We start from the raw sequence: 11748 nt of genomic DNA, 5'->3' as shown, positions 1-11748 counted from the left end.
GCAACGAGTGTGTGCAGGAGTCTGGCGCTGTGTGTTCGTCCAACTGTAATATGTCTGTGTGCTTGAATTCTAGGGTGTTGTGAGGCAGTGTGGGTGGACAAGAGTGTGTATGCCTGGCCCACCTTTCACGGTTTTTGTGGGATCTGAGACTCTCCCTTGTGTGGGATGCTGGGTGCCAGGGTGTCCTGCCTGTCGCTCCTAGTGTGTCTGCAGGTCCTTGCGTGCCAGTCTGAGGGTGCCTGTGTGGGTCTCTGTGCAAGTCTGTGTGTGTCCATAGATTTGTCTGTCCAGACGTCTATGAATGAGTCTGGGTGTGTCTGTCCAGACATCTGCCCCTGAGTCTCAAGGCATCTGTGCTGCCTTCTTGCAGAATCAATGTGTCGCTGTGGGTGTGCGAGTGCTTCTGAGGGTCTCCGTGCGAAAGTCCGAGTGCCGGGGGCCTGTGCCGGTCTCTGAGTGTGGTCCTTCCGAAGGCGTGTCTGTCACTGGGTGAAGGCCTGTCTGGGTCAGTGACTGGACACCTGAATCTGGGCGGCTCTGAGGGCCGAGAGTGGGGGTTGGGGCGGGCAGGAGGTTCGCCACAGGACCCAGGCGCAGCCTGTCTCACCGCGCGCCTGGCTCCCGGCGCGCACACCTGCGCTGGCTGCGGGGCAGGAGCCGGGCGCAGCCCTCACCCTCCGGCTCCCACGCCCCGCCGGCGGCGCCCCCTCCCCCGGGCGGCGCCGATTGGCTGCGGCGCGCCGCTCCGAGCCCGCCCCGCGCGGCCGGCGGGGGGCGCCGCGGGCCAGAGCGCGCTGCGCCGCCACCGCCGCCGCCACCGCCACCGCCGCCGCCACCGCCACCGCCGCCAGGAGCACAGCGCGCCTCCGGCTCCGCGCGCCGCCAGCGCCCGGCCCGCCTGTCGCCCGCCTGCCCGCCGGCCCCGCCGCGCCCGCCAGCCCCGCCGCGGAGCCCCGGGCCGGCCCCGGGCCGCCGCCACCACGCCGCGCGCCGTACTCCGCGTCAAGAATGGGGCGGCCAAGCTGCCCAAGCCGCCCGCCGCCGCCGCCGCCGCCGCGGCCGAGGCGCCCGGCGCCGGCGCGGGCATGGAGCGCTCGCAGAGCCGCCTCAGCCTGTCCGCCTCCTTCGAGGCGCTCGCCATCTACTTCCCGTGCATGAACTCCTTCGACGACGAAGACGCGGGTAAGCGCGCGGCCCGCCCCCGACACCCGGGTGTCCCGGGATCCAGATCCAGAGGCCCCCTCCTGGATCCGGTGCCCCCTTAGAGGTGGCCTCCGTCTTTTCTCCTCCCCAGCCCCTCTCGGGGAGGCGTCCCCAGGGTCTCCTTCCCTTTCCGCGGGACTACAGGGCTCTGGGATGGCCTCTCTTCTAGACTCCCCCCAGGGGCTCCTAGATCATCACCTCTCTCGCAGGTGGGCCCTCGGGTCGCCTGGACCCAATTCTCCCTACTCACCTGCGCCTACCAGATGCCCCCTGTCTTGTTTCTGGATCTGACCTGCCACCATCCCTGTCTCTAGAATGTGCCCACTCTTCAAACCCGGGGGCTTCGGCCGCTTCACCTTTGGAGCTCCGGCGCGCCCCCCGCCATTGGAGGTGGCGCACAGACCGTGCCTCTCCATCTTTGTCTTGGCTGCACCCAAAGGCTCCCAGCCCAAGACCCCGGCCTGGCGCCCAAGGCCTAGAGCGCCCCCATTTGCCTCTTCTCCCCTTCCCCCACAGTCTGGGACTGGGGACTCCTGATTCTTATCTGACTGGGGCAGGTGCCGGAAACCTGCCAGGTGATGGCCTTTCCTCCTCTTTCTTCCGCGTCTTCCCCGAGGGAGGTGTAAGGCGGCGCCAACTCTACACTTGCGCTCCCGCTAGTGTGTGCCCCTGACCTCACGTGCTCTTGTCCCTGGAGTGGCCCTTTTGGGTGGGATGAACCAGGCCACCATCCTAAGGCCTGGAACCTCCTGCTCCTAGGCCTGTGCGCACCCTTTGCCAAAGCCCCAGGGGCGGGAGGCTCCCGGAAACCCGCTTTTGGGGGCCCGGAGACCAGGGAGAGGGAACCTGAGAGCTCCAGATTTGGTTTTGGGGTGAGGAAGTGAATCCAACAACAGGTGGGGTAGCTAGAAGGCTTGGGCGAGAGTTCCCCAAAGAGTGCTAGCCTGAAAGTCAGAATCAGGTTTCAGTCTTTATTCTTATGAGCCATGACCTTGGGCAAGACATGACCCGACCCCCACTCCAGCCTCCGTTTTTCTCATTTGTGAAAATGGGGTTGACAAGGCCTCAGACACAGGTTTTGTATGGTGTGAGGGTGGAGTTAAAAGTATTTTGTGAGCTGAAAATCTGAGAGTATTTGAATTCAGCGAGGGGACAAAAGGAGAGGAGAGTATGTGTTGGGGAGGAGCCAGAAGGTTTCATTTAGACTTTTGAGACTGATGAAAATATGGACTCTCTCTCCCCAAAATGCATATGTGCACCATCTACAAAATTTCGCCTAGTTCTAGGGAGTTCAGGGGTCCAGGTTTCTACTCCCTACCTGCTGGGACCCCTGTCTGGTGAACCCTTCTGTCTGGGTTCTGCCAAGGAATGGAGTGGTGGGTGATGGGTACTCACCTCTAGGAAGCAGGTGGGGAAAAGGAAAGTTCTCCAAAATGCGTGGGCTGGTGATGCATGGGGCAGACCCCTGATAGACCTGTTTTGCTGTTGACCTTTAGGTGGGAGTTGGGGTAAGATTGCTACTGCAGAGCCATTTTATGGGATCCCCATTTTACAGAGCAAATAATTGTGGCCCAGAGGTTTAACTGTCCCCTTGAAATAGCTGAGGGGTCTTCCTAATGCAGTGGTCTCCAGTAGAGCAAAATTGGAGTGAGGAGATCAGGTTAGCTGGGGGGTATGGAGAAGGTGACAATTGCAGAGAAAAAGCTGGGACAGGAACCCCCTCTAGCCCAGGTGAGCTGGCTCCCAACTCTTGGCTGATGGCCAGACACTCCTGAAGTTCAGCAGGCCACTTAGGTCTCAGGAACCCGGTTGGGCAGGAGCCTGGATTTGCGGGAGCTCTGGAGGCAGGCACAGTTTGTTTTTCTCCAGAGTCATACTCCATGTCATGGGTCAGACACCCTGGCTGCAGGTGGTTTGCTCTAGGTTTCACTTCATGTAATATTAGTGATATTTTTAAAGGTTCACCTTATATTGTTTTCAAGTGGGTTTCTCTAAGTTCTTAAGTGTTGCACTTGGAAGCGATGTAGAAATCATCTTGTCCACTCCCTTCTATACTCCAGGTGGGCGGGTGTGGGTGTGTATTTGTGTACATGTGAGTGTGTATGTGCATGCTTTTGTGTGTGGGGGTGTGTGTATGTGTGTGTGTGTATAAAACCCTGGTGTGTGTGTGTGTGTGTATGCTTTTGTGTGTTTATAACCCAAGGTCAACCAATGTAGCAGGTACAAATCTGAGACTAAAATCACTTCTCTGTTCTCGTTTCAGAAGACTAATAATCCTTTTTTTGAAAGAGGATGGTTTTAAAAAGCTAGATCTCACTGTGTAGAAGATGGTGCCCAGGTGAGGAGGCCTCAGGGAGTAGCTGTTGGCTGTGAGTTCATTGTAGGCATTTTGAGCTCACTGTCTGCTCATCTTGAGGTTTGCCTGGCGTTTGGGAGGGGGAGGGAGAAAGTCAACTTTTATTTCCGGAAGAATAATGAGTGTCTGGTAAAAGTCGGAAGTAGGGAATGTTGTCTTGGTGCTTAATTTTTCTTGCTGTTCTCAGTCATTAATTTCCTTCTAAAAGAAGCCTTTTGGATACATCCTTTAGAACAGTACTAGGCTGAACTAATTTCTAACAGCAGTTGGGAGTCTCTGGGCTCCTGGACGGAGCTGGCTTGGGCAGAAGGCTGTCAGGTGCAGGCTTGGCTTCACCTGTCTCTGCCCCCTCCTGCTGCCCTCTTACTGCCTGGTCTGTCTCTGATGGCTGTGTCTCAGGAGTGTGTCCCTGACAGGCCTCTGCTCATCTGGGAGACTTCCCTTTGTTGCTCCTTCCGACTCATATCGAATGCTCCTTTCCCATCCTCCAAATCAAGTCATAGCATCTTTGGGGCTCATATGCCTCTCTTCCGCTAGTTTCATGAGGAATGGCTAAGAAGGAGACTTTTCCCCCCTCCTTTCCATTAGCCTTAAATGGGGCAGAGCATATTCCTGCGTTGGACACTGGGGTGGGCAAAAGAAGCTGCCCACTTTTTCCCCCACTTTTCTAGCTACCATGTGGCCCAGGACACTGGTCACTGCAGGTTCCTAGATTCCTGTCAATGGGCATCTTCTGTGTTCTGAGTGCTTTTCTTAGAATGTTTTCTTTGCCCCTTTTCCCAAGGATGCTGGGGCTTTAGAGAGGCAGGCACCAGGGCATTTTTGTGCCTGTGTATTTGTTGCTCAGCCTTGTTGACACTGAGTTTGTGATTGGACAAGTTTGGAATGGGGAGGAGTTGGACATGAGACCCAGTTTTGTCATCTGTATGAGGACATAAATAATAGCAGGAACCCTCATAGGGTCTGTGTTTCTCATAGTACTCCCATAAAATTTAATATCCTATTAACATTCCCATTTTCAGATGAGAAAACTGAGGCACAGACTTAGTAACTCATTCAAGGTCACTCAGCCAGGAAATGAGGGAGTTACTATTTGAACTTGGGCACTTTGACTCAAGCATCTGTGCTTTTAATTAACATACTGCTTGCTGTTCAAAGAACAGAACCTGGCACTAGGTAGATTGCAATACATGTTCCCTTTGCTCTATCTTAATGCCAGGTGAGAATTGTTTCTGAGCATGACTATAAAGAAGAATTTGTGGGTTTGGGCAGGTAAAATTTTGATCCTCAAAATGTTAGTATTAATAATATTACTAGGCAAATTTTATTGCCTTTATTATTATTAAGGTAGAGCTAGACCCTCCTTCTTGGAAGCAGTTTAAAAATGGAGACTTGGGGGTCTTGTGTGTCAAACAAGAGGGTAGGAAGGATTCTGGCTGCCCATTTCCGAGCGTTCTCTGACCACTTCATTTGCACCACATCTACAGGTCGGGCCCTGCCACTCTGTCCTGGGGCATAGCTGGGAGCAGGGTTGGATCTCTTTTCTAGGAGATGCCAAGGAAGTTGTAGCACTGGGGTCTGAAATTGGCCATGGTGTTCCTGAGCCTGACCAAGTGGTTGCAGCGTCTGGTTCTCCCCCGCCCGCCCAGGAGAAGGGCGGAGAAGTTGGAGCAGCCAGCTCTGATTTGCCCAGAGGATGGATGCTTCGATCCAGTGCAGGGAGGAAGTTGCCATGGCAACACCAGCCGGCTACCAGTCCCTCTCCTAACGGTTTGGGCCACATCTCTGGGCTGAAAACCCTTCATGGCACCTCCCTCTTCCGTTCAGACCAAATCTGATGCAGTGGGGGGGGGGGGGCATGGTGGGTGGGACCCACAAATTAGTACCACAGCCTCCCTCCCCCCTGTTTGGACAGAGGAGAAATGGAGGAGGTTGTCTGAGTTACTTCTGGGTTGTGGAGCGGAGGTACTCATATCCTGCCAGACAGATCCTGGCAGGGGCAATCAGAGTTGTCCCTGTCCCCACCCCCAGGCACCTGGAGTGAACACTCTGGACCACCCCCACCCCCATTCACACTGTTTTGTAGAGTTTGCTTTCTCAGACCAAGTGCTAACTTTTGTCCTTGAAATTTGACCTGTGCTTTTTCTGGGAAGCAAAATGTCCTGTTGTCCCTCCCCTTCCTCTGAAGATGTGGGAACAGAGGGAGCCCTTCAGCTCTGTAGGGGGGCTGGGCCGGGTGGGTGAGGGGGTCCTTCGTGATGAGGGCCACCTGAAGGCTTGAGGTTGAGGCTTTAAAGCCTCCACTCCTACCCTTTCCTTGGGGCAGGCCACTTCTGCTCCACCCCCACCAATGCCCCCCTCCCATTTGCCACCTGGTGTGCAGTCTCCTTTATGTTTTGGGAGCTGGGCGGAACTCTTCTAGATTTGGATAACTGAAGCATGGTAGAGAATCAAGTCTGAGGGTGGGGTGACAGTGTGGACCCATACCACTTTACTTTAATCAAATTTTCTGACAGAAGTATCTCAGGAAAATTAGGGGCGTGAGGATTCACCCCTCTGCATGGCACCGATCCTTGGATCCTTGGCCTGTGGTCTGCTCTGCGCCTTTGGTGCTCTTCCCTGCAGTCCCCTCCCTTGGGCGCTCCCCCTTCCCTGTCCTGGAGCTCCTAGACTCCTGGCTCCAGCTTCCTGGGCTTGCAGTTGCCAGGGGCCCACCTGGCTGGGTTTGGTGGGAAGCTGGGAGGAAGGCCCCTCCTCCTTGTCTCCCTTTGGGGAAGAGGCTCTGCCTCTGGGCCTGGGGGTGGGTGGAGAAGGAGGCAGAGCCAGTTCCAACTGCAGGCTGAGTGGGGGGCGGGCGAAGTGCGGAGGAGAGGCGGAATGGAAGGAAGCCTCGCCCTGAGCTGCCCTTCTCCCATGTCTTGGGGCCTTTCTTCTACCCTAACAGCCCTCACTTCCGGGTGTCTTTTGGAAACTGTTGGAAAGGTGCCACTTCTGGAGAGTGTGCTGAGAATAGTGTGCCATCTCCCAGAGTGACCCGTGCCCCCAGGTCCCCCGGTCAGCCTGTGTTTCTGTAGTGGAATGACAGCTGAGCTTGAATCTGACTCCACACCTGCCCTGTGACCTCAAGCAAATCTCAACCTTCCCAGCGCTCTTGGTCCGAGCATCTCAGGGTGGTAGAAATAAAATGACCGAGGGCCTTGCTCAGCCGTGCTCTGTGCTTTGCATGACCTCAGTTAATCTGATAGCAACCCAAAAGGTAGCTACTGCTGCAAATGTGCCCATTTTGCAGATGAGGAAAGTCAAGCAGCTGGAGCAGTGTGCACAGCCCAGCTGTGTTTGGCTGGCGGCCACTTTCTGCCTATGCTGGGCAAGGGCTCTGCGGTCGTCAGGGGCTCTACTGTCACAATAACAAGTGACAAAGGCCAGGGTGCAGGGTCCTGTTCAGGTTCACATGTGTCCTGCAGGGTCCACTGCCTCACACTGTAGTTCTCTCCAGCCCCTTGGAGTGCCTTCCTGGCTCCCGGATGATCCCATCACAGTCGGCCAGCAGCTGCTGCGACGGCCTGGCTTCTTGAAGGATCATCCAGTTGTCTGCCCTGGCCCTGGGGGCCCAGCTATCACCTGCCTCTCCAGACCGATGTAGGCCAGTGCTGGATTATATTTAACGCTGTGCTATTTCCACTTGACAGCTCCGGAGCGCTATCCCCCCTTCTTCTTCCTCCCCCCTCCCCTTCTGATTCACTCGGAAACTGACGAGGCTGATGTCAGCGCCTTATTCTTAGCCCCCGTAATTGTAACTGCATTTAGCAGTGCGCACTTCATTAACAGTTTCTGCGGTGGGGGAGTGAAGGGACTGCGTGGCTGGGCAGGGACACGGGTGGAGGTGGGAAGAGGGCACCTGCTGCCGGACCCTGGCCAGCTGCCTGCTTTGGATAGGCCAACTGGGTAGGTTCCAGGTCTAGCTTTCCAAGACTCGCAGTCCTGGAAGGACCCTTGGAGAGCATCTTGTCCGTTCTCTTTAGTAGGCAAGGAGGGAAACTGATGCTCCAAGAGGCAGAGTGGCTAGCAAAGGTCACATGTCAAGGGTCCAGGGTTCTGACCTCTGAGTCCAGATTTTCTTGTCTGGTATTTATTCATTCAACCAATATTTAATTAACTGCTCAGTGCCAAACAATCTGCTGGGCACTGGAGATTTATCAGGGAACAATGCAGATGTGGTTTCTGCTCTCATGGAATTATGGGATGAGGGAGACAGACGATAATCAGGCGATTAATTAAAAATAAATAATTTTAGATTGCGTTAAGTGGAATGAAAATAAAACAGTGATAGGGGAGGAGAGAGCATTAAGTAAGGTAGTCAGGAAAGGCAACCTTTGAGTTGAAGCATAAATGATAGAGCCAGCAACGGGAATAGGAGGGGAAGAGTGTTCCAGGCAGAGGGAGCAGTTGTGCAAAGGCCCTGAGGTCAGTGTGAATGTGAACTTTAAGAAACAGCAAACTTTTTTGGTTAGAGGGAGTAGGTGAGGGGAGGGGAGGTCAGGGACATGAGCACGGTGGGCATGGGGGGGGTGGAGATCATCACAGCCTGTAGACAATGGTGAGGAAACTGAGGTTCAGAGATGGGAAAGGAAAGGACTTCAACTGGGTAAAGTCAGAGAGAGGCCAAGAACTTCTGCCCCCCGAGTCCCTGACTCTGCTGTTCCTCAGGCACAGATGGCTGTGCCTTTAAATGCACAGTGTGGCTTCCTTTTGCCTTGTGGCTGGAAGGTGCTGTGGAGTCAGGGCAGGGCCCTTTCTCTCCCCACTGCCTGTTGCCTCCACTCTTCGAATCTCACCTGACCCAGCTGTGCAGCTTCCTGGGCTGGTGCTGCTGAGGGGGACTCTGGGGGCTCCCATGGTGAGGCAGGAAGAACTGGCTTTGGACTCCTAGAGGCCTGATTTTCCTGCTACTTCTGCCACTTCTGACTTGCGTGATGCCGGGCGAGTTGCTTTCCCTCCCTGGGGTTCAGTGTCCTCTGCAAACTGGGCCATAATAATAGTAGACACTTCAAAAGGTGATCGTGAGGACCAAACGACAAGATGCACAGACATACCCCACCCAGAGCTGGACTTGAGGGCTTGGGTGTCCTAGGGGCTGGGGGCCAGCGAGGCAGTGTGTTCAGTGCCTGGCATGCAGGGGCCTTTGGTCAGCAGTGGCTGCGTTTGTCATCGCTGTGGTCAGTTTGAATAGGGCAGAGCTGGGCTACTCAGTCTCTAGTGAGTCCCAGAATCCCCAAGAGGGCTTGTTTGCACAGTCTGCTGGACCCCAGCCTAGAGTTTCGGTCTGGGGTGGACTCGTTTCTGACAGGTTCCCAGGTCATGCTATCCTGAGGCTGCTGGTCCAGGGGTCCCACCTTAACGACCAGTGGGTTAGCGGGAATGCCTGGAGAAAAACGAGGTTCACTTCAGTGCTCCTTCCGGTGTCTGGGATGCTGGGCTCCAAGTTCAGTCCCCAGTGGAGTCTTCATGTCCTTCTGATCCTTTATGGTCTCTGATCCAGATGAGCCTCAGCTGCTACCTGCCTTATATGGGCCTTACCCGGAGGACCCTGTGAATCCTTCGGGACGCTGTTTGAACCAGTAATAATGAGCCAATGCGAATAACCGTCAGGCCGTGCTGCTGGGCTCAGGCAGCCCCGGGACTATGCAGGATCCAGGCTAGCACCTTTTACCAGAAGGAGAGGGTGTGGCCCCTCTCCTGCACTGGGAAAGGTAGGCAGCCTGGTGCGCTAAAACCAGGAGGTTCGTTTCAGGACAAGCCTTTCCTGGGAAGAAGTAAGTCAAAGGAATGATGGAGGTAGAGGGCACAGTGCTGGGAGATGCCACCAAGGGAGTTTACCCAGCCAGTGTGTTAAAACTGTTTCTAAGGAAGGTTGCTGGTCACTTTCTAGGGAAGGTCGGGATTTAGCAGGGAGTTGGCCCTGTGGTGTGATGGATTTCTCACCCAGCCAAGTACAGTTCTGGATCAGAAGACAAAGACAAGTAACATAGTTTCCAGGTGGGACCTCGACTAAACTGATGTTCTCTGAGAGGGGTGGCTTGGGATAAAAAGCATGGATTCTGGGGACATGAAGACCCAAGTTTGTGTCTCTGCCGCTTGCTGGCTGTGTCTCCTGGCTATGTATGGGACTGATCTGGGCCTCAGCCATGTCCTTTGCCAAATGCAGCAAGAGTTCTGAGCCACTTGTGAGGATCTGAGAATATGCCTGTGCAGCACCCAGAAGGCACCCCAGAAGCGGAAGCTGCTGCCTTTCCTGTTATTGCAGACTTCCTGAGAGAGGTGGTGCATACACCTGCCTGGAGGCAGGGCGGGAGAGTGGGACAGTGTGTCTGCTGTGCGCCCTTGGAGCCTGCGCGGCTGCATTTAGGGTCAAGAAAGGAGATTTATGTTCAGCTGCTCGATCTTAGTGTCTCTTCTGACTGCTTTTGCATCTCTGACCTCAGTAACCCTCTCTGCAGAGTGAGAGTCCAGTGGGCTTGGTTTAGATACAACCAGAGTCTCCCAGAGAGGAAGGATGCTTGTCCAAACCCACCTTCATCTCCTTTCATCCATAGGATCATTTTTCATCCCCAAGGGCCTTTTCTGCCAGAATTTCTCTCTAGATGATCTTTGGTGACTAGTCAATGAATAATTTCTACAATAAGCATTTTGGGAATTCAGTACAGCATTTTGCAGGCAGGTGCTGGGGTTGAACGCTGAGGTGCTTTACCACTGAGCTACATCCCTGGCTTTCTTTACCCTTTTTTTTTTTTTTTTTTTTAAGACAGGGTCTCACTCAGTTGCTTAGGACCTTGCTAAGTTGCTGAGGCTGCCCTCAAATTTGCAGTCCTCCTGCCTCAGCCTCCCAAGCCACTAGAATTATCAGAGAGGGCTCTCCATTTGCCCACCACCTCAGAGCAGGCCTTTGGCAAAGCCAGAAACAGCACTAATGTTTCTGGACTCCAGGCTCAGAGCCTTCCCCAAGCCCAGATGCCCCAGGTAGCCACGATGGACTCTGCTGGTACTTGAGGTATCAAGGGTGCTCCTTACATCTCCAGCACTTGGTGTCCCTGGTAGATGCCACTGGAGTTGTCCTGGGAGTGGTGGGAGGATATTTCACTATTTGGGGCCTGTAATGGAAATTAATTAGTTCCTTAGCAAATGTCTTGGGAAACATCTTTCATCTGCCTGGGCTCAATACCAAGCCTGGACCAGGTGCCTCTGGAGCCCACTCCAGCCGGGGCCCAGCCACCCCCCAACCATATGGCCTCAGGAAGCTGCCACTTCTGCCCAGCTTCCGTTGGTCATGTTGAGTTGGGGCAGAGGGACCCGGAACTGGGCAGCCTGGTCTGGAGGGGACTTGGTGGGTGCCTCTAACAAGGCGGAATGTGACACAGCTAATTCTCTGAACTTATTCTCTGGACTCCTGGCAGTCATTTTAGACTGAAAGGAATACAGAGGATGGGACACTCTCCTCTCCTACCTCTACCGTCTTGACCTGAGCCATGGGGTTTTGTGCAATGATAGACTGTGGAGCCGGTCACAATGATGCATGTGTGTAATCCCAGCAACTCAGGAGGCTGAGGCAGGAGGATTGCAAGTTTGAGACCAGCCTTAGCAACTTAGCAAGATCCTGTCTAAAATAAAATGGGCTGGGTTATGTTTTGGTGTTAGAGTGTTTGCCTAACATGCATGAGGCCCTGGGTTTGATACCCACTCCAAAATACAGATTGATGGTGGAAATGCTCTTAGGTTAGACCTGTGAGTGGCAGGGACACAGGATGGGAAAGGGGAAGTAGCAGCCACATGGACATTCTGTTATAGTCCAGCCCCAGCCTGCTCGCTGGGCTGCTTTCAGGGAGGGTGGCATCTCAGCATTGACCAGCCTTCTGTGCTCCACTTGGGAGTCTGTGTTCAGCACTGGGAGTCTGAGGCAGGAGGATCTCAAGTTCAAAGTCACCCTCAGCAATTTAGTGAGACTCTAAGCTTAGCTAGACCCTGTCTCAAAATAAAACAAAGAGGGCTGGGGATGTGGCTCAGTGTTTAAGTGCCCCTGGGTTCAAGACCTGGTACAAAAAAAAAGGGGGGGGGTGTCTGTCCTGACTTCTGCTTCACCCTAGCAAATGTGGAGCCCTCTGTCTGACAGGCATTTTTAGCTATGATCTCATTGA

The 11748-nt window shown here is 54.4% G+C and overlaps 1 protein-coding gene across 1 annotated transcript in view; it reads left to right on the top strand.

Annotated features, from left to right (window-relative positions):
• The first annotated feature begins 841 nt into the window (after positions 1 to 841).
• RIMS4 (regulating synaptic membrane exocytosis 4) overlaps positions 842 to 11748 on the top strand; it is a 53659-nt gene continuing 42752 nt past the window's right edge. Inside the window, exon 1 of the mRNA XM_079129642.1 lies at positions 842 to 1182. Coding sequence (XP_078985768.1) covers positions 1086 to 1182 — 97 coding nt within the window. The 5' untranslated portion in view covers positions 842 to 1085. The remainder of the gene's footprint in view (positions 1183 to 11748) is intronic.

This window comes from Sciurus vulgaris (genome assembly GCF_902686455.1).
Source record: "Sciurus vulgaris genome assembly, chromosome: 2".
NCBI classification, from domain to species: Eukaryota; Metazoa; Chordata; class Mammalia; order Rodentia; family Sciuridae; genus Sciurus; species Sciurus vulgaris.
This window is presented reverse-complemented; position numbering and strand designations above follow the sequence as displayed.